Raw genomic sequence first — 27,888 nt, 5'->3', positions numbered from 1 at the left:
TTGATCAGTGGACTTGGCTGGGGAGTGGGGGGAGATAGTTCAGGGCGTGGGGTGGCGGACTATCTCTGATGTTGACAGCGGGCGACTTTTGCGCACGGTGTGTGATTGACATGCCTGGCCGCTGTGCTGGGGGGTGGGTGTGCTGTGTCCAGTGAGGCAGAGCCAGCCCCTGCCTGTGGGTGGTGGTGTTAATAATGTGGCAACTGGGAAGATTAATTGTAGACAAGCAGCAGGATTACGATGGGCTCTGTGGTGGGGAGAGGGCCGTTTGGTGGGGAAGGCCTCTGATCTGTCAGGCCCAGAGGAAATTAGTCAGGGCAGACTGAAGCTGACTCTCAAATCACTGCTTTAGGATATTAAAGCCAAATGGCTGGAGGAGATTGAAACTGGTAACAAGGAAACTGCTGACATGCTGAAATGCCAACATGGCTACCTCACACCATCAGCCTCCTGCAAGTGTGGTGATAATTAATGATAGAATGCAGGAAGTGATCATGCCTAAATTAAGAAATAATGATTAGGAAATGAATTTGCTCTCTGCCTTTCCTAAGGATTATTGTCCAAGCACATTTTCTGGTGTACTCAACAAGCACAATCTTATAGGAATTTGTGTGTTTCAGGATGCTGTTTGTCCCAGAAAAGCAGTTCATTTCGCAATGTCCAGTTTTTGCGTTTTCGAGGCTGTTTTGTAGTAAAATGGTGACTGGTAGATGGAATAGGTAGGTATATTTGTAGCTCATCCTGCTCTTCTCGTGTTACTGAGAAGCTAAGGAGGGCGTTTTAGGCCTTGGAAACACTAAGGGGAATAAGGCAAGGAAAAGTGGTCTAGAGTGAACACGCTGAGGCTCTGGACGCGTCACCCAGCTCCTCTGCTGCAGCCCCAGTCCCATAAAGCCATCTTTGTGCTCATGTTTGTTTGTTTAGGGAGGCTGTCTGAGTCGAGTGAGTGAGAGATGAGTTTACTTAAACACAGAGCTGGGCTTCGGGGAGAAGGCATTTCACGCCACCTGTTGGTATGTCAGCACACAGCAGAGTGTGGGTGGGAAGTGGGTGTTCACGAGAGTGAGCGACAGGCTGACCCGGGGCCGACCCGAAGGGTGGGTCATGACGGGGGGGAGCTGTGGCCTTCCCCTGGTCCGCTCTTAAGCAGGCAGGGGACCGCTAATCAAAGCCAGGGTCCCCATTCACCTCCTCTCTCCTCTCCGCTCATGCAAGCTAATGAAAGCTGCCCTGTACTGTGATAAAAGGGGAGTGCTGCTTGCTGCATTAGCTTTCCACCACACTGATAAAATTTATGACACTTGGACAATCAGTCATGGCAATGAAATCTTTCTCCCTTACCCCCTCCTCGCCTTGCCTTTCTTTCTGCCTGACTCTTTGTCTTGCGCTCTCTCTCTCTCTCTCTCTCTCTCTCTCTCTCTTTCTCTCTCTCTCTCACACACTCTCTCTCAATCAGTCTCAGTCTCCCTTTCATGTCATCAATCTGGCTGAATGCTCCTGATTGGTGGTGACAAATGAGTACTTTTCATTTAAGACTCAATTAGGATCAGTGCATTCATTGCTTAGAAATCAATAATGTACATTTCTCCTGTCTTTCCAACATAATAAATCTTCTCTGAGTGCATTACAAAGTCGCGCAGGTGCTTGGCTGAGCACTTCATCAACACTCTGAGTTAATGTGTACTGCATTTGTCCGACTTGCTCTTTTGTAGGATCCCACTGACCACAGATCAGAAGTCACCTCCTCACCTTATAGCCCTCTACCAAAGGGATCCAAGGAAGGCAGTAATCACAAAGGTAACTTAGCACCACCAAAGATAAATGTAAATATGAGCTATGTACTTGAAATTCATGAACTTTTCATCGGTAGCTTTGGTGCAGTTTTGCACGCTGTTTATGACATAGCTTACTCCATGCTCTTTTATCTGCACTAAACATTTCACCATGATTCTGTATTGCTGTGCATGCATCTGCACAGAAGAGCTTTTCTGATGCAAGTTCTGCTGTTTATTTAGGTTGCGTAGGTTTCTTAACATGTGCACAATTCTACCAGAATTCTGATCTAAGAAAAGTCAGTACTGAGCCCACTTGTCCCATGTCTGTTGGGAAAACAAAGAGCAGTTAACATATTTCTATGTCAGTATATATCAGTGTGTTAGTCAACACACTTGAAATACACACACACACGGACATGTATACAAATACGAAGAAGATTCCAGGTGAGTAACTGCAGTTTACTATAGTAAGAGATGAAGAGATATTCAGATTTGCAGGGAACTACAATTCCCTAGAGATACATTTTCTAGAGAAAATTTCTAGAGAAACAGGTCCTTCATCAGCTGTGCAAGGAAGGTGCTTCTGAATTAGTAGGTGGATGAACATGTTTATATATGAAAAAGCTGATGTTTAAATCATAACATTCATTCCATGGGGTTCTAAAGTCAGTTGTAAAGTTCCAGAGATCAGTTCTTTTTGTTTGAGTTTCCTAATTTCATTCCTACCATGAAAAAACTGGCAATGCAAACAGATATGTCATTAATTCAGTGTCCATTCATATTGAAATGACATGACGCTAGAGGCAACAAAGTATATTGTCTCCTGTATTACTTTGTTAAATTACCAAGTGAAGGCTTGCTGATTGGTTTGTTGAATACATTCAAATCATCAGAATTAAGGATTTGTTGTTTCCACTGGCAAGGCATTTTAATACTAATAGACACTGCATTAATGGCATCTGTTTGCATTGCCAGTTGTTGCTATGGCAGCAGTAAAATTAGGAAACTCAAAGAACTGATCTATACTCTTGGAACTTTAGAAACCCATGGAATGAATGCTAAGAAGCGGTTTTCTGGTGCAGCTGAAGAAGGACCTCCGTCCAAAACGTCCTGTTTCTCTGGAAACCGAGTGTATTTCAGTATACCTCCCAATATCTCTATGTCTTCTGATTTTATATATATATATATATATATATATATATATATATATATATATTACACATGAACATTTTACACGTGTTCTCCATCTATATAGTTTAATTAATTTTTCAATACTAGTATTAAGATACATACACAACCTTATGCCACCATACACAACATGCACAATCCGTTAATAGAGATATGGATTTCTATACTATTGATTATCGCTTCCCAGGAAAGCTGCCTTCCTTCTAGGTTACAGGGAGAAACCTCACAAAACCTTCATAGCTGAATCAAGTATAATACTCGTCCAACTCCAGATGTGATTTCTGCTATGCCAGAATTGGTTCAGGAGCATGATATTCACCTCCATCACACTGCACAAACACATACAGCACGTCCTATCGGCTTGAAAAGGTCCTGAAATGTCCTCACCAATGGCCAGATTATTCTCAGCCGCTGGTGAGAAATCCCCAAGCCGGAGGTTAACATGGCGAAGGTGGGCCATGCTCGCTGTGGGACAGCGGTGAAGATGGGTGAGCTGCTTTTGACGGGCTGGACTCCGGAAGAGGAGAGCTGTTTTGTGCTGGAGACATTCATCACCCAGCTCTTGTGTTGGAGGGGAGCGTAGCACACTGGGTTTCAGCGCAGCGGCCACAGCCGATGCCGTCGCTGCGTGCGAGGTCAGCGGGGAGCCTCTCTGCCCCCCACCAAGGACAGATCTATTTCACAAAGGCTGACCCGCTACCTCTCAAGTGATGTAGAGGAAAGCTCGGCGCTTTGTCAAAATCATGTTGCTTGAGAATAGTCCATTAAAAGGTGAGCGGAGCTGACATATGAAATATTTTTTCTCCCTCTTAGATTTCGGCTCTCTGACACCCTCCATTCGTTATTTTTACGATACTGTACTGCAGCGTTAGATAACACAAGCCCTCATCTTTGTCCTTCGCCGCCTTTTATTCCTGTGCTGTTATCACACCATTTTTATTTATCTTGACTTATTACCTATTCTATTTGCTTAATGCATCAGGTCCAGCACAGTAACTCTTTATTTGAACTCACCTTTGGCTGTGTCATGAAAAACCTTTAATAGAATAGCCATGACACTAAAAGATGCAGTTCACCTCCAGGACTGTGTCGGGAGAAAGCGAGCTATTTGTATGCATTGGCAATAATTCACTGGCTACTTGTGAATCATCACATGATGCAATTATGTGGTTATTTATCGGGTTCATCCATATAAGAGTGAATGGAAATAGTGTGCATGCTTTACTCAGAGAAGTGCGCCCAGCCTGTCAGGCGTGCTGTATGTTAGATGCCGCATTGCACTGGCCGGCAGAATTAGCGGCATGTCTGACAGCAGGCTGTCTCGAACAGAGAGCCTTTCTACCGTTTCTCAATATCGCTACAATTAATGTCACCTGCACCAAGGCCCCAGAGCCAAGGTGCCATGGGTAATCACGGCAGGCAGGCGCTCTCTGGAGGGTGAGAGAGAGACTGGCTGCCTGCTGGCCTGGCTGACACTCAGTGAAGGGGACTGCAGGAAGTCTTGGCTTTGGGATATGAGACCCTTGTCTTTTGCGTGTGGGTAGAGGCGACGAGAGGACGCGTGGCGAGCGGACAGGAGAAGCTCGGAGGAGGCTGCAGGAGGACGCTGCTGAGGGAGGCAGAGACAGAGAGGCCACGTGGCAGGACATGCATGACACAGAGAGGGATGGCAGGGGCTAGAGTCTGGGAGCGTGGCCGCAGGAAGCGATGCTGCTGTCAGCTCCAACCAGCTTTAAAACAGCTCGTCTCCATAGCCCAGCCCGAAGTTTCTCTCCAGAGCCAGCCATCTTCTTAAACACCCTGCTTCTAAGCCAAATGCCAGAGCCAGAGCTGTCATAGAACATCTATTTAGCAATAGGTGCAAATTAATACTTAATACACTGTAGACATATGGCTCTAAACTGTGAAGAACCTTTACATTTTAATGTTGCATGTTATAGTTACAATGAGAGTTAAAATAGATTATATATCTACTCTAATTCTTCAGAAATAATTTAAGAAGAAAATATACAACTTCCCATATACATTTTTGGACACTTTAAGGCAGAACCCTCACCATTAAAGATATCCGACGGTCATTTTTTTTCTCCTTAAGTTAACCAGAGACTATTTAACAGGAAGGGTGAAACCGTACTCCCACATATATCAACTGCAATGCATTTAAATACTGTTATTTTGGGCCATGTTCCAGCTGTGTTGCATGTATGTATTTTAAATGGCACACAAATGTTCCTCAATCCCCTCAAGGCAGGAAGCCTTCAAAGGAAAACCCGGACTGAAGACCCCCCAGGGGCCCTGTACTTTTTCTCGCTTGCCGCTTGCTTTCATTATTGTGCAGCTGATTTTCGGCCCTGCAACACGGGGCTTGTAGCAGAAGAGTAAACTGTTTTACAGTCGCAGAGCAACAAATAAACAAACATCTGGGACCGTTCAAAGCACTCCATTAGAGCGTTCCATTTTTTTTGCCAAAAAAGTGAAAATGATGACAAATGGGCTGTCGACGAGGCTGGGAGAGGCCAGATGACAGAGCTGTGGGTGCTAAGCACTGGCTTTTAAAGCTCAGCAGGGCAGGCGGAGATTTACACCTGCTGCTAGTCCCCCTATCCTCCATTAACTTGCATCTGGCGAGCATGCATCACTCATTTACCCAGGCCTGGATCTGCTGTGATGTTATTGAGCTGAAATGCTATGTTTGACAGACCATCACAGACAGAGATATTTATGCCAGAGCCTTTGTGTAATTGAGATGAATCTGCTTGGTGTGGGTAATATGATTGCCTCATAGCAAAGCCTAATGGATATACAATGACTCCTAACTTTGCCTTTGGGAGGATTGCCTGTTAACTAGTACCTCCAAAGTAACTTTTTCTTGTTTTCATAGTTTGCATCTGCTTATGCCTGAGTACGTCTTAATAGATCTCAAAACTAAAATTCCTTGTTCTTATCTTCGGAGGGTTCGCCCATCATCCTCTTTGCTAAATCTCTCTTTGTATTGATGTCATAACCAGAAAGCTGCTCCAAATGAAGACTTAATTTTGGTGTTGCTTATAAAAACTGTGGGATAGTTCAATTCTGGTATTGCTGATAAAAGACTTTGAGAAGTGCAAATTCAGGATTACCCTAACAATCACATTTCTCCCTTGATTGTTATTCATGTTACATTGAGGATACATGTTGGATCTGTCAGCTGAAACACACAAGGATGAGTCATTTGGATTGATCATTCACAATCATAAGTGAGTTAACTGTTAATACATTAAAAAAAAAAAAAGTTTCTCATTTGGATTATTCAATTTGTCTTTCCAGTTTCTCAGATACAGTTAATCAAGTCATGCTAAGTTGATTAACTAGTCATTATAAATGTGGCAAAAGTTAGTGGGCCACTGTAAACTTGAAAAGGAACACAGAAACATTTCAAAGCTGATTTAGATTAAATTTAGCCACCAATGTAATTTCATTCCACCTTAATGAGGAGGAATGCACACAGTTTATAAAACTTTAGTTGTATTCCTGAAATAAATGTTACATTCATGTTTATTTCCTCATATGCTCTGCAATGCTGAAATAAATGTTGCATTCATGTTTATTTCCTCATATGCTCTGCAATGCTGAAATAAATGTTGCATTCATGTTTATTTTCTCATATGCTCTCCAGTGCTGCTGGGACATGTGTTTCCAGTTCAGCACTCTGGATTTAGGTTCTGGAGAGATATTTGCCCTGTGACAGAATTCAGATCCAGAGGCATTTTCCAGTCCACAGACTGACGAGGTGTTTAGGATCCTTTGCTAATGACTGGGTGTTTTTTGCAGCCATTAAAGTGCCCGTGTAAAACACACCTACAATTATGGATGTAGAAAAATAATGAGCTCCTATAAAAAAATAAATAGCCATCATGCTAGTTTATATCGACTTGCAGATTTACACCTCGTGGCTTCTCAGATGCAGTGCCAAAGAAATAATAGATGGAAAGTTATGCGTGCAGAAGAGAAAGGTGCACGGGCTTTGTGATGTGATGCAGTCACATACATCTGCTTTAGATATTCCCAGTGTTCTGCATCTCTGATTAAGTATTTGTAAAAGATTTTGACCCATCTGTGGGAGACACTTGCTTTAAGCCGAGTATTTGACAGGCGTACAGGCCTGTGTGGGAGCTGCCAGTGGCCTTTTCTGGCTCTCTCTTTGTGAAGACAGCTTTTGTTGCTTCGGTCTTAGGGAGATGATATGATATGATTTCTGTCAGGGGGCTCCAGTGGCCCTCCCAGGACCACTCTGGCACAGGAGCATGAATATCCATTAGTCTGGAGATGGAGATTAATGGGAGGGATAGACAAAGAGTCAGGCCACTCCGGCCATTCCTCACCGCCTATCAGAAAGAGGAAAGAAGGAACGAGAAAGGGGGGAGGGAGGGGGAGGGAGGGATTCTTCATCGGATTCTTCAGCGAGGCAGCCAGAGCCCTGTTTATCACTGGAGGCTGGAGCCCACCCCTCTCTCTCTCTCTCTCTCTCTCCCTCCCTCGCTCCCTCCTTCACTCCTGCTCTCTGTCTTGCTCTCTCGCTATCTCTCTCCCTCCTCAGAACACAGATTAAAACAGCAGGACAGACCTAAGTCTCCTGACAGCTTCAACTGCTGAACTCTGCTTTGCCGTCTCTAAACTGCTTTGAGATGGCTTCCCTTTCCTCCGTGTCATTACTCCTATAGAATGCCACTGCATTCGCTGAATAATTCTGTTTGTGCTGGATTTGAGGATGTCATCGACACCATTGTGCATCTCTCCTCCCTCCCCCTCTCATGTGCTCTGCTGTTTGATGTAGTAGAATGAGTCTCTGAAGACCAAGCTGTGAGAGACTCCTCTATGTTCAAAATAGAGGAACTTTTCAAGAGAAGGTGCCACTGTCAAGAAGGCATAGTGTTTATTTTTATTCTGGTTAAGGTATTTGCTTTTACTCTGTGCAGGCGTTTGAATATGAAAGCAGGTGATATTTACTTCTTGAAAGGGCAGTTTAATGGGGCATGTTAAAGTCAGATTAGAGATGCTACATTTGCAACTTGAGCATGTAGGGCAGTATAAAAAAGTCAAAAGAAAATTCCACAACACTGAATTACATGTTTGAGCTTTAAGGCACAGAAGAGTGATTATTAATTGCATTTCCTAAATAAATAAATTAACAGACTAAATATCGCAATATTATAGAATCTACAATTTCCTCCACTATATATCTATTACATCAGCTTAAGATATTTGGTCTTTTTGTCAAAAAGGTACAGTCTGTGGGGCTCTGCGAGCATTTGGGGAATTGTAATGGAGCAAACCTGCCTGGACTTGTGAACCAGCTATTTACACATGCACATGCAGCATACGTGTGTTAAGTGATACCTCATGCAAGACTGAGAAAGTGTCAGCGTGATGGACAAGGACATGAGGTCTTGCCAGTCCCAGTTCCAATAACAGACTTGCCTTACCTAGCTAGGACTTTGGTCTGCTTCCCAGCACTGCTGGCCCATCATACCAGACTGACAGAAAATAGATCTTACAAATGGAAACCCCATGCTCATTTTCTAATCATCTCTGAAAGTGATTGCTAATGCAGTAAAAGCATTATTCATAGAGTTGAGTGATTTGTGATGTGTATTTGGGACATGTGAGATGCAGGCTAGTATTTCCTGTGTGCTTTTTGCCTTGCCAGGAGTTTAGCACAGGTTAGAGTGGCTCTCATACTTTCAAAACCCTGGATTTTATCATTGTAATTTATGAGGAAACAGGCAAGCCAGATGGTTTGGATATTTGTACAGCAGGATCGATGTAGGGTCCTCAGTCTCCCACTTCCCTCATCCCCCCCATCCTGCTTGGGTTGATATGGATGGCTCTACTCATGTCAAGGAGTTCTTCAGTTCACTCCACTGAAGTCCTGGCAGAAGTAGAGCAACCCGTCATCCTGAAGGTGAAACTGATCTGCGCACAATGAACCCTGATTGCGTTCTAATGATCATGTGACAAGGGCCAAAGGAAATGTTTATTAAGATAAATGTTCCTCGCAGGAAGAAGAAAACACGCCAAAAAGTCATAATTCAGAGCCGTTGAAGACAGTTGCTAGAAGTATTTATGATTCATACTTCGGTAAGGTTTTCCTTAAAACATTTGTTTGTGTGAATGTGATTCAATCCACAATTCAGTTACAAATTATAACAATTAATTTTATGAAAGCTTCCATCATTCTATTTTACTTGTGTAATATGTGTTCATTGGGAATATTAATAATCTCGACCCGATGAAAACATTCTGAAAAATGTTTCTCCCAAGTTCCCCTACAATATGCTTCCCTTCTTATATCTGTTACTCATATAGGCCAGATGCACTTGGGAGTGCCTTAAGTATATCTGAGTTATTAGCATAGCATTTTATATTAGTTTTCACTATTTCATGGAGAATTGCTAGCATAGTAGACCCAACATAACCACGTTTTAAAAGGACCACAAGTGGAAGGCTCATTCTATGTCATCCCAAGCAGCACTGACACGTCGCCCTCGTGTGTTCTGCGACCGTCCTCCACTCTCGCTGCCATTCCCCCCCCATTCCCACATAGTCGGTGAGCTGAAGTCATTGTGGTGGAAGGGACAAAGCTCATCTGTCAATTACAGCAAGCTCCATTGGGCTGTTGTCTAAACTGTTCTCTTGCTCAATGGTGAATTCACTGATTTATTGTCACTACCTCAGCTTTCGCTATACAATCACAGAACACTGATGTTTGAACACACACTTCTGCACGAGGCAGAGCGTAGCTCAGATTAACGACCGAGGCCATCATTTCTTCCTATCGGGCAGAGGGAAATGAATGTTTAGCATGTACTGCCATGTACTATAAAAGAAGGTGGGACATCTCTATGGAGGGTTAAGAGCTTATGATGACTGATGTCTACCATTTAAACCAGAGCAGCATGACTTCTGCCATATTTAAATGTTCATATTCTAGCATTGTTTTTTTGGAGTATGAGGAGGTTTTTAAAAATAAATGTTAGATATCTTAAGTATAGTTAAAACCCTTATGTGTAGTTTGTTTTTTGATCCATTTAATACAGAAGAAAGTTTGTTTCTAGTATTATTATTTATAAAAATAAAAAGGAGACAAATACGTAGTAGTAGTAGTAGTAGTAGTAATAATAATAATAAATAATAATAGGTGTTGTTATAAACTTATTACAAATTACAAGCTTACAAAATTTTCCATTGTAAGATGCTTCTCTGATCCGTCAGAACAATTTTGTTGATCTTGTTCTAAATGTAAAGAGCAGGTTCCCCAGTCATTTTAATGTAACTGGACATATTGTTACCATCATTATTTGATTGGGTGATCATTTCTGACATGTTGTGTCGGTGTAAGGTTGTGGAGCTGACTGAGTCATAGGGGTCAGACACTGAAATTAATTCCATATTGCACTTATTTGAATGAGAGCTCTGACCATTTCATCCGGAAATTTTGCCTCTTCAGTTCTGCTTGTGGTTTGACCACTTCAGGTCACGTAACCCAGTCAAAGACATCAGTATCAAATTTGGCTGCCGTTATATTCCAGCTGAAGGAATATCCAGCCCAGAATGTGCAATCCTTTGGAAGTCTGTTATTAAGTATAAATGTATATAAAAATGGTGAAACTTCATATTGTACATCAATTCGAGACAGAATATCCACGCACACTTATTTTCAATCCTCATCTTTGTGATCTAGTTTCCAGATGTACCAAAGTTATTTACTATGAATTTTTCTTATGTGAATGCAGTAGTGATGCATTAACCACATTAACTTCTGTATGGCCGCATTTATATGTGGTCATTTCCCAAATGCTGACAGCTAAAAGAGATTATGGTATAGAGAACAGTGTGAAAATGTGCAGTAATGGAACATTTAAGAAGGCTTGACTCATTGTAAATAGGCTTGCCCTGTGTGAAGAGCTCAAACACGCCTCTGCGCCCGACGCCATTAAGTCTATGCTAACCGCCATCCCTGGGGAGCGTGTGGAAATTGTACCACCTCCAGCAAACGGCGCTTCATGATCGAGGTATGCAATTGATTCAGGAGAGGGAGTGGCAAATAAAAGAGGAAAATGGCATGAAATGAAATGAATTGAAATGAACACTCATGTCCTGCAGTGGGGTTCCTGTACTCCCGCCGCAGTGACCCAGTTGCGGTGCCCTGCCAATTCTCCTCTAAACCTCATAGTCTTTCTCCCCCTGCATTTATTCACTGAACACAACCAGATGCAGTAATGTGCTGTCTGTAGGTAGTGTACCTTCACATCCTATGTAGTATATAATATTACTGTATGTAGTTCAGGTGATATTACTAGATATAGTTGATTTTGGAAATCAACATATACAATGTGACTCAGATGGTTGATATATCCTTTCCTTCTGCAGTGCTTTGCATTGTAATGTTAGGTCTAATATCAAAATAACTTATGTCCACTGAACATTAAGCTCCTATTTAGGGATTCATTCCTTATTTGTTTGCATCCAGTAAGACTTATTTGTTTATTCTAATATCTAAGCAAGCAGGGATATATGGATGGAAAATGTTTACTTTGAGACCATGGTTTAGATGTTTGTGATACAGATGGATAGATCAGAGAGTTTATATTAAACATTCAATAATATTTGACTTCATTATTTCTTGTGCCCTTAAAAGGACATCTAGCGACAGCTGGGTATAGGATTCTACCCACTGTCCTTCCCCACCTAAGCACGGGCTTGCTCATGCAGCCAAGCGAATAATGCGCTTTGAGTCCAGTAACATGTACGATTATAATTAGCTTTGTCAGGTCCTAGCCCCTACAACCCCATGCAGATAATATGATAATATGTCTTCATAACTGGCTGACCTTACATGCTCAATATTTCTCCCCTTATGAAGATTACATGTCAATAAAGTAATTGAGTCCTGGGCTGTGAGGCAAGTGAAGATTTAGGTTATTGGACTTTTCGAGGGCAGTGATGTATGACCGTTATTATTCCACCTGTCAAGGGATGTGCAGGCTGCTGACGATGGTCCGAGCTTGTCGGGAGAGAGGAGGAGGGAGAGGGGCTGAGAGAAAAGGGGGGGGGGGGAGAGAGAGAGAGAGAGACAGAGTGAAACAGCAGAGTGTGTGCGAGAGAGGTGAGGTCAGACAGTAGCAGGGAAGGCCTGCGGTCTCCTGTAGGAGTATTACACCGTTAATCAGGCCCTTCATCTCAAGTCTGCTCCTGCTGCATATGGAAGCTGGATGTGTTGTATTAATTAGTGAGAGGTGTCCATTAGGTTGAGGCTAAGGAGGCCAGGTGTTAAAGGCAACAATGCAGCCCCCTCATGTGCCAGCCTCCATCCATCGGCTGCATAGGGTCATCCATTATCATTGTCGGGGATATTAGATTTTCTTTCTCTCTACTGCTGGAATGGAGAAGCACTGTCTGTGGGCCCCTGCTGTACCAGTGCCATCCGTAATTAGGATTTTGATGGATTTGGGCTCTGTTGTCATTTTAATAGCAATGTGGTCCAAGTCCAAACGATTGTTTTATAAACTATACTCTTAAGTTTTCCCCATCAATTTGAGCTACTGACAAATGACATAGTGTGTGTGCAATTTTTTGAACTAATTATTGGTCTAGTTAAGAGGCAGCTAGTAGGTATGTAAGCGGTTATACACTCTTCTGGACTCTGCGTGTGATTTTGAAGATTGAGAGTGTGCAGAGATGAGTGAGCCCTGGCGGTTCAGCTGTGCCCTTGCAGTTAATGACCATGCGAAGGGTGGGAGAGTGGCTCTCTGTGTTAAAGGCTATTTTACCATGTCCATTTGCATTAAGGCAGGAGATTGATCCACTCCAATCAGATGAGACTTTGTCTGAGTGATGTCCCTTCTCTGTCACCATGACACCAGCTAGGCTGCCATGTTCTGTAGGGTGTGGATGACCAGCCCCTGCATCCACCGGGGACGCAACCCCATAGCACAGCTCCACAGCCCTCGTGCTTTTCATCCCCCCTCATCCTGCTTTCCGTTAGAGTGTCATGTTGAATCAGCACACAGCTGCGAGCTCACGGGCCCCAGGTAGCAGGCCAGCCGGCCTCAGAAGCTGCTCTGAAATGAATATAATAATGGGCTCCGGAAAATAGCGCAGGGCACTTAGCAGAGGCAGGCGGAGGAGTAATAAGTGAGAGAGAAAAGTGTGTGTGTGTGTGTGTGTTCTCTTCAGGGGGAACCAGAGAACAGATGCATGTCCCACAGTGAGGCAGGTGCAGTTTGCCTCTTTGGTGACAGAGGTGGCAGCAGGAGCTGTCAGATTAGTATTGATATGTGTCACTCTGGGGAGTGTCAGGTGCTTTATTTAAGACAGCAAGGAGACCATGCACTCGTGTGGTAATTGATGTTTGGCTTTAGGCAAGATTAGGATGTCTGTTGACCCAGCAGAGCACCTGATGGTGTTGTCCATGTGTTAAAGTGTTGTTTTTCTTTGTTTTGCCTTTGGTATGGTTAAGAGTTTTTATTCTTTGTAAATATGATTGGGGAGGGGATTTGACAATACATTAGTTTTTACTGTTTAGATCTTTGAAAATAATGGCTTATGGTTTCATTAGTGCTTTGACAAAATGAAATCCTTTCTTTCTTTCTTCAGAAAAAGTGTTGTTATGAATCTGGTCTCCTCCTCTTACAGTGAAATGACTATAGTGATGTGTTGACACGCCTGTCCACTATTCACTTACATGGATTGGTGGCCATATTTGATTTGACAGAAATCCCAAATGACATTCACTGAGGAATGTTTTGCTCATTGATGCATGAAGTCTATCACATCAGTCACCATTATATTCAGTAAAAGGCTAGAAGCTAACAGCAGAGTGTTTTTAACAGATCTTTTAACAGCTGCAGTATTAATGTCTTAGTGATTGAGCACCTCTGCTGAGTCTTCAACAAACAAAAAATTCACCCTCTAGTTCAACCTTTTGGCCTTACCAGGATACAACATTCATACACTGCTACAATATGAATTCATGAATTCTTATTATTGTAGGTTATATTACTAGTTATTTCTCCGTTAGACACTTTAATCTGACTGGCAGGATTAGTATCTTATACTGTCTCCATCTGTCTCTTTAGTGCTTTTATTTGTGTGTTTACATATGTACTAAGTAAAGTCCTCGTCTGTCATTTTCTCCTTTGATTTGAGGATGTAAGACATCACAGTGTTGAAGGTCATCTAATGGCAGAACAAAAGCCTTCTCAATCCCTTATGTTTTTTCAAGCCTTTTGAGATGGCTCAGACAAACTGTTGTCCTCTCTAACAGCACAGGGGCTGTGTATAGTTTGTTCTAAAAGGCCCTGACAGTGGACATCACTGATAGGTGCTATTGCATGTAATGTCATAATGTCTGCGAATTTAGACTATCATTGATTCCTCCCTGCCTACAATGTCAAAGTGATAAGAAGCGAGGCAATCATTCTCTGCCTATTAATATAATACAGGAGTAATACCAAATGCTGTCAAATAAATTATATTTCAAAACTTCCCAATCACCCTATTAATGGGACCATTACTGAAATCACCTCAATTACAAATGACACTTTTCACATTTTGTTTGCGGTTTGGCCACTTATCTATGCTTGACTTTTTATTAGAAGTTGGCTGCTAATGATGACCACAATTAGTCTGTTTCAGAAAATGTTCATATTAAAATATTTTCCTCTTATCAAACTACACATAATTTCATGGACTGAAATGACTACTGAATCATAGTCAGATCATATACTGACAGCAGTGCTGTTAATTAGTGTATGCTGTTTTTATGCCACAGTGGGTACTTAGCTGCTAAGGTTTCATATATGCAGTAAAAGTGACAAGCACCAAACGGATATGTATTCGGGACTCTGTCATAGTGGTTTTTTTTTTTACTGTACAACCTCCACAAGCACCACTCGTACTGACACAAACTGTGGAATTCCTGTGCAGAATAGCTGTTAGTGGCAGCGTAAGTCTTCTTGTGATAGACCAGGAGTTGTTCCAAGGAGATTAAGGCTTTGTAAACTGCTGGAGCACTCTGCCTCAAATGGCTGTTCCCTTATCTCCAAAGCCCAGAGCCACTGTATGACTCGCGCACACTTGCTCCATGTAGAATAAATGTCATTGAAATTAATTTCACCACTCTTGAATTAGGCTGTGACTATAATCTCTTTCTTCGGTCAAAATTTATGTCCTCCAGAATTCAATTTCCTCTTCGGCCTCATAAGTTGGAATACAAAGAGTGATGGGCCTTTATCAGTAGAACAGTTTGAGGACTTCATTAATGAATACTGCCACTTTCAATTCATAATATTTGATTCTGGTATAATCCTGTGAGCCACACTCATACGCAATGCTGCAACTTCATGCCATGAGACGACAGCTTTGAAAATTAAATTGCACTCATTTTCTTTGTGCCACAAATATCCATTTCCAGAATTATAAGAACTGAGCCTGCTTTACAACTGAGGCTGCAGCATGAGTGAGCGGGATACATTGAGTCGCCCCAACCCTTTGAAACATATCAGTTTGGCTTTATTAAGAAAAATCCTGTGGCAAATCAGAGTGGTATTGATCAGGGGTTTTGAAGCATGAAGTAGAAGCTCTCTCATGACAAGCTCTCCAGCTGCAGCTGGAGCAAATCTCTCAGGGCTCAGCTATCACTAGGCAACATACGCCCGCCTCTCACTTACAATGAGATTGTTCAAATGCCTCTGGATTAGACTCTCCTAACAAATACATTTTCAACAGGGTGTAGTAGAGTCTGATTTTGTCCAGAATAGCTCAAAGACATGGAACTAAAGAAATATTCCATTAATATTCTGATCACTAAAGTTTATACCAATATGAGTGAATGTGTATGGGTGCACAAATTATACTGCTACTAGAAAAGAAAACTTTTTCCAGGTAAGTTTACATTTTAGAAATATATAAATTTAGAATACAATGGTGTAATTAAGCAGGAACTGGGGAGATCCATGTGAATAAAGTGATCAATTATTTAACATAATTGCTCCACACAAACCAGGATAAATAGTTTTGTCACTGGAAATGAAAATTTGATTTGCAAATTGACATCAATTAGGTCATTAAGAGAGAATCTGGATTGTAGCCCAGGGCCTGTCCTGGGAGAAGCAGAAGCATGAGTGGGTGCAAACTGTCCTGCATTAAAAGGAACATGAAACATATGTTCCACTGCAAGACAAATGTAATCTGTTTGAGAAATCTGTTTAAAAAGTAGGGTAGATTAAGTGGGCTAAATTGTGTCTAGGCCTGCTGCTCTAGAGGAGACCCTCACAAAGCCCTCAGCTGGGCCAGTCTTCTATCTTCTGTGCACTGCTAATTACAGAGCATAGCCCCTTCTTTTCTTTGTTTTCAGCAGGAGTTGCTGTACCTGGAGAAAGGTTACATGACTACACCTTCTCTCTTCAGCATCTTATGTAGCATGTGTGCCCCCATCCCATGGTCATGGTGCCACATTGTATTAACCTGAGTTCTAACTGTTTGACCTTAGCCATCAGAACTCTAAGATAAATGCTACTTTCCAATGGAAGCACAATTAACAGGACATTTTTTATCCTGTGACCCTGAGTGTAAGGTAACATCCAAGCTTCTTAGGTTTTTTCAAGAAGGGTTTGCCATTTGCGCTAATGGTTTGGTAATGTGGCTGGCATTTTCAGAGCTAAACACTCCCGTATGTGACGTAGTATTTCGTGTGCCATCAGTAGACTTGGTTTCATAACAATAGGTAAATTATGGTTTAGCAATAATTAGGGCAAGACATATCTACTAGTGGGTGCTAAATTTCATGGTTTTAAATGTACTAACCAAATCATTGTTAATATCCACCGCTACTCTTATGCTCTTAGAAATCATCCACCAGAGTTTACATTTATATTTACGACATCTTATCCCGAGTGACTTACAAAAGCTCTTTGTCATTTACTCATAGAACACATCCTTGCCAGTACAGTAGGTTTGAGTCTAAGATACCAATGAACTAGAATATTGTTGAAATATAGGGATCAATGCTCATGCCTAGAAGTGTAAAATACATAATCTCTTTCAGAGAACAATCAGTGCAATAAACAATAAGTAAGAAGTTTAGTAATGTGTACTGTATTGTAAAAAAAAAAAAAAGTGTCTTTTTATAGATTTAAAACATTTTTTGTCTTGGTAACTAGCTTTTCTTTAGCAGCAGTGCTACCATTTTCATGATGTATTCATGATTATCATTGTTAAGTGTCACTACATTACACTGCATCTTGTAGAGCAGACTATAATGGAAATTGTGTATAGGTTTTCAAATTTATATAAGAGTTCTTTATGCTTATACAAGCATAAATATCTTTATATCTTTATCTCCTATACAAATCTGAAAATCCCCCAGAAAAAATCTGAAATTGTTTTTGTATTTTTTTCGGATAATGCTAGTTCTAACATTAATAATTGTAACTCTTGTAGTGGTGTTGTAGGAAACAGTTGTTAGTTGCATTTTCAGTATTAATCCTTGTGTGCTTCGTTTCAGTGTTCCACATGCGGTTTTCTAAAGCACCCAGTATTATTTGTATGCGGTGCAGTTTTCAGCTCCCACTCCCAAGCCTGTGCCGGCTTGAAAAATGGCCTGCATTTTCTTGATAGCCCATGTGGATGTAGGGTATAAATGGCTAATGAATTACAGATGAACATTGACGCAAATTAATCTTCCTGATGTCCCTGGGTTATATGGCAACCATTTAAAAGTTTAATCAATACGCTAAAGTTGAAAACATGCAGGTGCTGCAGTTGTTTGGCCGTAATAAACATCACTGGGAAATGGCGAGGCCTGCACCTAGTGCATGCATCATAATGACAGCTATTTATGTTTAATGGACTAAATATTTTTTATTGGAAGAGAACAAACATCGCCTTAACTCCAGAACATATGTGCTCAGCTTCCCTGCTTCCCTCTGAGATCCCTGACAGATGATTGACATTCTTCCAGCCAAAGATACATGAGAACAACTGAAAGAAGACAGATGAGATTTTTTTTTCTTTTTCCCTCTGCAAGATATGTTACAAATTCCACATGGCAAGACAACATTTCTGCTTATTTTCAACTACACTCCACCCACTGACCCATAGACAATCACTTTATATCAACTTTCTCAAAGCAAGTACATGAATACGAGTAGGAAGAGATGGTTTCACCTGGTCTCTTATTTAGGGTCCACTTTCTCCAGTGGGCTGAGAGCTGCCCTGGTTTAGCATGTTGGCCCATTTATAGTGCAACCCATCAAAGTGTCATTATTTTGGCCTCCCTTTTGATTGAATAAGTGACATTATCCAAGGTCCAAATATAATAAGTTCCAACTTTTGACTTTTTCCCTCAGTGCAACTCCCTCTCCTACAGGAGTCAGGGGAAAACAGCCGCACTATGAATATGTATTTGAATATTTATGTCTGCCGTTTGCTGGTATTTATTGGCTGGGCCAGTGACTTCTGAAGGACTTCTTAGTGGATGCAGTGTTATGCAAAAGCGTTGCCTTGAGGGGTTTGTTAAAAACAGTGCTTTGTTAATGCTGGTCATAACTTGGCACACATAATAAAAAGCTTGGAAGTAGCCTTTGGTTTTCTATTGAATATAACAAACTACAAGTTTTAAATACCTGTGATATCTTAATAATAAAATAATAATAATAAATAAACAATAATAAAAGAACAACAAAGCAGCTGACAGGTTTCTGGGAAAGCCTGACTTAGGCCTAAGATATTCCTACGACACTACATAAAGGTGTGGAATTTAGTATATTATTATATATTATATATTATTATTTTCATTCATTGTTTGTAAATATGTGTGGTTTTAATGTAGTTATAACTTCCATATAACCAACACTAATGGCTGTGTTTCAGTGTAGCTTTTGTTTGTGTCCATATATCATGCGAGTATGCAGTATGTGTATTTCTGAGATGGCAGTGTTGTGTAAGTAAAAGGTAACGATAGCCCGCGATTACTTTGTCCTTCTTTACAGACTTGTCGTGTATTCACCCAGTTTAAACCGATAAGTAGATGTGTTGCTGGCCAGGTAATGGCAATTCCATCATAGGTTGCTGTTGCTGGTGGAGAGCGATACAGAGACTGGAGCAGATATGGAGCGGCTCGTATAAGAGCACATGGCCATGACGGGCAGCAGCACAGAGCCATAACTCTGCCTCTGCCCCCCACACACGTGGCAGCCCTGCAGCCACTCTGGCTTTCCTTCCGGCTTTATCCCTGCCTTCTGAGATAATAAGGAAAGTTTAATTGCATTGTTAATTGATTTTTTTCCCCTCACAACATTATTACTCTGATTGATTGCAGAGCTGATGAACGGGTATGAGGAGTTGGGAGCTGAGGAAATGCGCTGAAAAAGAGAGAGACGTGGAGGGATGGTTGGGGGATGGCCTTGTAGAGAATAGATAACCTTGGTGTTAAGAGCTGCATCCTTCACATATGACTTTCCTTGACATATTGATGGCCCTTGAAAAGAGGGAAGCTGATTGTATGCAGAATGCAATCATTAAACACACTCCAGCTTTTGATTCATTTGTGCTTTTTTTACCTGAAGCTCAGTTCGCTAACAGAGTTTTAGCGAACTGTGTCTTCAAGAGGTTTATGCTGTGAGGCAGTAAATATAAAGTCTTATACCCCAAACAATTACCCTAGAAACCTGGGTACACTATAGTATATATGGGTTCTGCCGGTGGTTAAATTAGATAGAGAAATCACATGCAATATACTGTTTACATAAATACAAGCTGTTGAAGTGAGATAATGCGATCTTGTTCATGCCTTCTTAGCCATTCCCTATGGTTTAATGTTCACAGTTGATTTAATAGCCTTGTCTTTATCACTTCAGCATTGTTTTGTGGGGCACAGTGAAGTTCGAGGACATGCAGCTCATGGGCTCTTACTGTGTGATAGCTGGCTGGAGAAAGGGACTGGAGGACTCTTCTGCTTTACAATCAGCCCTAAGAGTGCTGGATGAGGCCAAGGGCAATCAGGCCAACCCCTCCATTCCTGCCAGTGATACTGTCCTCTAAAAACAACCAGGTATATCATGATAGGAACACTGCCCTTGACTTCTCCTCTGCTAAACATTTGCAATGGATACTGGCTTGTGTGTGTGTGTGTGTGTGTGTGTGTGTGTGTGTGTGTGTGTGTGTGTGTGTGTGTGTGTGTGTGTGTGTGTGTGTGTGTGCACGTGCATGCAGGTGTACATGTGTGAGACAGACTTCGAACAAAGAGAAAGTGTACATGATGGCAGCTCATCATGCCGTTCCCACAGGCTTGGGCAGGCCTGTCTGTTTTTTGCTAATGTCTTATGTAAGACGTAGCTTGTGCTACATTCGGCCTTCTCCACCCTGTCTTTCTTTCCTCCGGTTGCCATGTAAGCAGTGCAGAGTTCAGCTGCGGGAAACCGGCTGGGTGTGCAGTATGCAGGGAGGACTGCATTCTATCACACTTCACCCTGGCTGCCAGTTTACACTGAACACACTCTGTCTCTGGCCAAAACGCAAGCCCCCCCCCCCCCCCTTTCTTTCTCTAGAAGTCCTTCTCTCTTCCTCTCATTCTGTTTCTCTCCCTATCCCTCCATCTCTCTCTCCACACATGGTTCCATGCAAAGCAGTGAGCCAAGGGGAAGTGGACATCTCGCAGGCCTGCACTCTTTGCCATGGAAAGCTGGAGCGCCAGAAAGCGCTTGGCCTGTTTCTCTTCAGTTTCATCACAGCTGTGATGTCATCGTTCTTGCAGTGCACAGGGATGTTTCACTAAGTGGGCCTCCAGGCCAGCAGATGGCGTTCTCCCAGGACAGGTGCTGTAAGTGGTCCAGCAGTGAGGGAGTGTTGGAGCAAGGCGATCAGACTGCCTGTGCTGTGAAGAGGTGATGTAGGGTAGGATTTGATCTCCGCTGTGCCATGGCGCTGGACAGATAGCAGACACAGTGAGGCTCTGTCTCAAGGGTAGTAGCAGCAGCTGGAGCTGGAGCTCCATGACCTCAGCCCCACCTAACACACACACACAGGCGCACACACACAGACACACACACACACACACTGGAGGAACTGTCCGCTGCTCCCACTAAGCCCTCTCACTCCGAGGAGAAAGAGTGAGCACGTCCGCACGACCGCTTCCACGCTCGCACGCTCGCCGACGCACACACTCCTGATCTGATCTGAGCAGACAGCTCCTCACACTTCACTGTTTGGATCACCTCAAGTTGCTCGGATAGCAAAAGGGGGGCCGGGGGAGCGTGGCTCCTCTACAAAAATCCAAATTTAGATTGACTGAGCTTGTCCCCGGGCCGGCGGGCCCCGCGCACTCCGCCGACCAACTCGAACGGGCCCTGCCACTGACTCGCGAGCGAGCACAGCACCGCACTGCACCGCACCGCCATGTCAGCCAAGTCGCCACTCATGCATGGGGGAGGGGGGTGACCGGGGAGGGAGGGAGGGAGGGAGGGAGGGAGGGAGAGAGAGAGAGAGAGAGAGAGAGAGAGAGAGAGAGAGAGAGAGAGAGAGAGAGAGAGAGAGAGAGAGAGAGAGAGAGAGAGAGAGAGAGAGAGAGAGAGAACGTGGGGCAGAGTGTCAGGTTTGGTTAGTATCCAGGCTGGCGTTAGAATATGCTTGGCACTAATATGGCACCAGTATCTCTGTGCTCATCTCTGTTCTGTGTCAGTGCGGACGATCCAGGGGCCTGTCTCTGCCCGCCTCTGACACTGTCTTTCTGCATTACATCGGTGGGCCACTCACCGCACTGCCACCCTTCGCCTATCACTCAACCGCTTCATTTCAGGCCTGCCCTTTTTTTTGTCATTAATGCACTTGATGTCTATTTAAAAACCGCGGTGAGCACAGTATCTGTTTTCCTGTCAGGAGATCATTGACAGCATTAATGCCACTTGTCCTTGCCTCATTTGCTAAAGCGCTGACACCTATCTGCAGTCTACCACATCCATCAAGCCCCTCTCTCTGTCTCTCTCTATCTTCCTGTCTTACTCCTCCTCTCTCCCTCTGTCTGTCTTACATCCCCTCTGTCTCTCTCTGTCTGTCGCTCTCTCTCTTTTTTTTTCCCTCTGGCATTTCAGTGCTGTCCTGTCTTAAAACTGGGCTCTCTACCCATCACTACCAGACCACGTGTACCGCTGCTGCAGTATTTCTGAGTAGCAGGCATGAGGAGGACATTTTTCAGCAAATCATCTAACTGCCACCTTTTGGTTTTTCAGCCCTGAAATGTGTCTGCCTTCTTGTAAGGGCAAGTTGAACAGTAAGATTATGTGGACTTGTATGTCAGTGCCCACATATTGGTACTGTGTGACTTGATGGAAAATACAAGATTGAAATTCTACTTAGGATCATTTGTGTATTTTAATTTCAAATGCTTAAAACTAAAATACAGATGCATTTGATTCAAACCACTAGGTTATGGTATTCAGTTTGAAGTGGGTGATATTAGAATCAGCATCTCGGTCTTGCCCCCCTGCTCCCCAAGAAAGATTTTAACACACATTTCTGCCCTCCCAGAGTCTCTCACAGCACACACACACACACTCTCTCACACACACACACACACGCGCGCACACACACACACACACACACTCTCTCTCACACACACACACACACACACACGCACACACACACACACACATACACACACACAAAATGTATGCATGTTTTACCACTTATTAGGATTGTTTAAGTGACATATTCACAAAAATCAGTGATCACTGATGTTCTGTGTTGATAAGAATTCTTATGGCCACAGAAAAGATTTTATATTGCAAAATATCATTTGTTGCAAAAATATTTTATTTTGCAGGATATACTATTAAGCTAAACACAATATTTGTTGCCTTTCAGAAATAAATAAATAAATGCAGAGAGGCTATTCAAACTAATAAGCAAGTGATTATGCAGCACTGTTGCACATGCACGCTCATGCACCTGTGGTGCCCATGTGGCGATTGGACGGGCATTGTGTGCTATTGGCCTTCTGTCTGTGGACACCGCTATGTTCATTGATTACTGTGATAATGAAAATGGCCTCCGAGCATTCTCCTCCTGACACTTTTTCTGGCTGTCTCTGTCTCTCTCCCCCAAACACATACACACACACACACACACACACACACACACACACAGGGAGAGAGAGAGAAAGGGGGAAGCAGGTTCTGTGCTTGTTATTGTCTAGACAGCACCCTCAGGCCAAATGTTGTCTTTCTGGTGTTCTTAGACTTGAGACGGATGCGCTGTCTCCCCTGACACACAGTTCATGCCAAAATTTGAGTGAGAAAATGACAGATTCAGGAGTCTGAATTCTCTGTCTTTGACAGGAATATATACATATAATAACAAAAACTGGAAAGAAAATAGATTTAGATAAATAGAATTTTATGAAACATTTTTTCATAGTTATAATGCATTAATATAATTTATTTAACTATTTATTTTGATTGGATTTGTATTTTTGTTGTGTGCAGTAATATACCATATGCTATGGTAGATTCTTTAAAAATAATATAAATATCACTTAAAGTAAAACAAAGAAAAATTAATATTGTAGTAGTTTTGGTAAGACATAAAATAAAAGCACCAGTACCAATAAGGTATCAAAGTGACCTATTCATCTTCTCACGCAATTTCAGATAAAAGCTCTTGATATCAGGTCAGTAAGGCCTGACTATAACCTCTTGTTTGTCTGTTGGCAGGGGTGTTTACCAAGAGTCGCTATATCTACTATGGCAGGAATTCAGAGGGCAATCGTTTCATTCGTAATAACCAGCTCTGACCGAGGGATGGACAGAGGGATGGACAGAGGACAGGCATACGGAAGAGGCTTGATGAAGATATCCTGCTGCACATCTTTATGCATATACTTATGTCCAGATGCATGCTAAGCAGCCAAACATCTCTGCCACCTCCCGTCACCTCTTCCTGCCAGAACTCTGCCATTCATACTGACATGATCGCCCTTAAGCAGCCCTGCCCCACTGCAGTCTCACACACACACACACGCACACGCACACACACACACACACACTCCCCACAGTGAGCCAAGTGCCTTTGCTGGCAGCCACTGCTCCATGATGGATAGCCTGGTCCAACTGCTGCTGTCCACAGGTCAAAGGTCCCACCTGTGCGGTGAGCCTGTGCAGACACACAGGATGAGCCCCCCCCTCAAAGTCAAAGCTAAACACACAGACAATGAGAGAATAAGATGGACTCTTCATTCCACCTAATGTTCATGAATTTATTTACTGTGATTTGTGTTGTCAACCTGTCTCTCTGGAAGCATTAGAAAGCTGCCAACATTCTGTAATAATGTCTAATTGCTTTTAAGCACTCACTGGCTCACTTGTTTTGATTAATTATTCAAACAGTTGGCTCTAAGAAAGTTTTTGACAAAAAGCACTTGTGTGATTTATCTAGTATTTATTACCTTTATTTATATGGCAATTGAGGGTCATTTCCACATTCTTTGCACTGTGGCCTTGTGTCCTTATGTACGGTGATATTAAGTGTGTGTACATGCGAGTGTGTTTGTACGCGTGCGTGCGGGCGCGTGTGTGTGTGTGCGAGCACATTCGAGTATGTGCTGTGTGAAGTTGGTGTGTTGCGGGGGCAGATGTTTGCTGTGCAGGAGCCTGCAGGAGCAGGGGAAGTAGGAGGTAATGAGCTTTGCTCTCGTTGCCTGGTGCAGGAGAGGAGAGAGACAGCAGACTCACAGCAGCAGGTCTGAGGGGAGGGGAAAAGAAGTCAACAACTTTCTCCACTCCACTTTTGATTGCCTCCTCATGTGATTTTTGGACCTATTCACACCATTTTAATGACTTGCTCTCTAACTCTTGTTTATGGGAGAAAAAAATCCATAACAGCTTTTGCTGTGTTTCAGAAACAAGGTTCCCAAGTGATGGGCAAAACTTTAGGTGAAAGGTTTTTTAGATACAGTAAGCTTTAAAATATATTTTTTTTTACATTCATCCAATATTTTTTATGTTATAATCCAAATGTTTTGTTGTTTTTAAGTTCATATATGATAAAGGTGAAACTCACTACACCAAAGCAAGACAATGGTTAATTGCACAAGGAAAACCAAAGAGTTGCAGTAAGATGTGTTTGTACAAATGTCTAACGGTGTCCTAACATAACACAAGCTACATGGTGCTTATTTATCTTACTAAGCTTTTTTGAGTTGTTCAAGAGAAGTTCATCCCCTCTTTTTTCTAGCTACAAGAATCCCTGATCATTTCTAACTATGGATATAGCTATTTATCAACATGAATATGAGGTATTGAAAATGATACACTTATAATATTTTTTTTGTATCCACTGCAATTATTAGTAATTTGTGAATTTACATGCATTGGCTTGTGGCTGTTTCCCATAAGCTAAAATGTAGGGTTCTTGTTGCATGCTTAAAACTTTACACCTCTCCGCTTTGATCAGCTCCGATATGCTTGGTTCTCCAATGGGACCTCAGTTTCATTAAAAAATGAAGATGCTCGTGGTCTTCCCGTCTCCACCGCATGCTTCTTTTGAGCTCCCTAAGTGAGTGCGTCGTGCGCTCTCCTCAGCTTGCTGCCCTGGAGCTGGTGGCCAGCAAGGGGAGGTGCAGCGAGAGCCACTCGGGGAGATGGTTGCGGAAGGGGAGATTACAGGAAGGCTGGGTGCAGGGCATCAGTCTCCAGTGCATGCTCTCGGGGAAAGGTCACACATAGCCCAGTGAAATGTTTTCATGTGGGCTAGCAGCGTGACTGTGGGTCACGAGCTTTGTGTATGTGTGGCTTGCATATATGCTGGTCTGTGTGTGTGTATTTGTCTTGGTGTGTGTGTGTGTGTGTGTGTGTGTGTGTATGTCTGTGTGTGAGTGCGATGTATGTGCGCACACTGACATTGTGTCTCTCTACAGAATGTGTGTGTGTGTGTGTGTGTGTGCGTGTGCGTGTGCATGTGTTTGCGTGTGTGTCCTTGGTCCTATGAGACTGTGCTTGCGCACTGCTCCTGTCGTGCTGCCGGAGAGCATGGTCACTAGTGCGGGCGTTTCTAAATGACAAGGTTTATTTGTCCCTGTTGTGATATGTTCACAGGAAAGTGCCAGTGACAGCCAGAGAAGGCAGGGAGAAGGAGCCACAACAAGCCCCCCCACCCCCCCTCACCGCACAAAATGTCATCTCTTCCCTGGCTGGCTCACCCAGCCATCCCAATGAAAAGAACAGACATTTAAAACTTTGTGACATGTGTCAGAGACGCTGCCATTGAGCCAGTGCCGCTGATGTAGCCCGAATTGACAGGAGCGGAGCCGGCGGAGCAGGCTGGGGGACATACCGAATTTGGTGAGTGTCACTTCCCATCCTCGTCACGGCCTCATCTTCAACAGCTCCGCAAATATAAACAGCATTAGGAGGGAGGCGCAAGTGCAGAGGGTAGACATATGCTGCCAAGCATGTGTACTGTATGTGAGTGGGGGAGCTCGGCAGTGCGAGCGTGTGGCGGAGGGGGCACATGATGGGGACTAATTAAGGGCGGCGGAACGGAGCGCGTGCCCCACTCAGGCTGTGACCCGGGGGAGGAGCGCGCGCGCGTGCGGGCGGGCGGGCGGGCGAGCAGGCGTCAGGCGGCGGGCGTATGTGTGTGCAGCTTCCACTAAAGTTCCTCGCCGGAGTAGTGCTGCAGCACCAGCGACGAGCTCCAGCCTCCCAGCACGGGCGCAGGGCACAGGAGGAGAGGAGGGATGGCACCTGTCTACAGTAACACCGCCAACTGGATGGAGAAGAATAACTTCTATGTCCATCCCTGCCTGCTCTGCCACCCTGGAGATTGCATTATCAAATAGAACTTAAAGTGTTCATGGAACATGAAATAATGAAATGAGGAAAAGGGATTAATTACTGTAGGACTAAACAATTTTCTAAACTGTTCTTTACTGGAATAGGATGGGGCAGTGGTGTCATGGGTTTTTTTGGTTTTTGTAGACTTTGTTTTAAACAAAACCATATCAAACTGCTCCTTGAGGGGCTTTGGGGAAGGGGTGCCGGGCGTTCATCTAGAAGACATGCGCGTGATGACAACAGAACCATGATAGCGTGTTCAGGGAGGCCTTGCTCTGGCACAGGCCTGTGTAGTCGCCCTAAGTGGAGATTCAGAGGAAGCCCAGTCAGTGCAGCACACCACAGGCCTCTCCTCACCTGCTCTGATCCCAACACCCAGTGTGGCTGCCTGTCAGAGCAGCCCTGGGAAATCGCCCACAGTCACCAGTTATTAGGCTCCTCTCTGTGAATGATTGACACGGCGAATGCAAATCAGGAGCTTGCTGCCTTACTGGTGATTGACAGCTGTGTGCTGATAGCACGCTAACTGGACGAGGGAGAGGTGAGATGAGGAGCTGATCATTCTCTCCGAGCTCAGAGCCTCATCTTTTACCACAGACACGCGGAGACATTAGCCCAGGCAGACAGCCCAGGAAAGGGCAGGCACAGAGAAAGAGCCTTATTTCCGGCACGGTTTCAGATGAGTAGCGTTTGTCATTGGGGGGAAAGACGGTGTAATTAGCTTGTCAGTCTACTTTAGGCTGAGCTAGTTTTCGCTGGTAAGAAAGATGGACGAACTGCCATGGAAGTTGACAGGCAGTCGATAATGTGGCAATTAATGTCATAAATAATTCCACTACCAATTATATCAGAATGGACTTTGTGCTTTAAAAAGGGAATAGTGTTCCCTTATCATTTCCTCCATCAGCAAGTACTGCCATAATGTCTTACCTAATTATTTCCCTTTAAACACTGCACCACAATATGGCCTCTCTTTTCAAGCATTCTTTTTGGGCACAAACTAGAAAAACACAAGCCACAGACAGTAATCTGTACACACACACACACACACACACACA

The 27,888-nt window shown here is 43.3% G+C and overlaps 1 protein-coding gene across 4 annotated transcripts in view; it reads left to right on the top strand.

Annotated features, from left to right (window-relative positions):
• Positions 1–25,512, top strand: part of lrmda (leucine rich melanocyte differentiation associated) — a 194,122-nt gene extending 168,610 nt beyond the window's left edge. For 2 of the 4 annotated variants that reach the window (XR_014126266.1, XR_014126267.1), the window contains exons 6-8: positions 1,713–1,797; positions 4,508–6,199; positions 23,711–23,936. Coding sequence is in view for 2 of the 4 variants with exons in the window: in XM_081724062.1 (XP_081580188.1) it covers positions 1,713–1,797; positions 23,711–23,790 (165 nt within the window). In the remaining 2 variants the exon portion in view is untranslated. Of the gene's footprint in view, positions 1–1,712; positions 1,798–4,507; positions 6,200–23,710 lie in introns of all 4 variants that reach the window. The other 2 variants (XM_081724062.1, XM_081724064.1) reach the window with 1 other exon arrangement.
• The last annotated feature ends 2,376 nt before the right edge of the window (positions 25,513–27,888 follow it).

The sequence above is a fragment of the Electrophorus electricus genome, chromosome 12, assembly GCF_041902795.1.
Source record: "Electrophorus electricus isolate QZ-2024a chromosome 12, ASM4190279v1, whole genome shotgun sequence".
In the NCBI taxonomy this organism is placed as follows: Eukaryota; Metazoa; Chordata; class Actinopteri; order Gymnotiformes; family Gymnotidae; genus Electrophorus; species Electrophorus electricus.
Note: the sequence above shows the minus strand (reverse complement) of the source record. Positions and strands in the feature narration are given on the sequence as shown.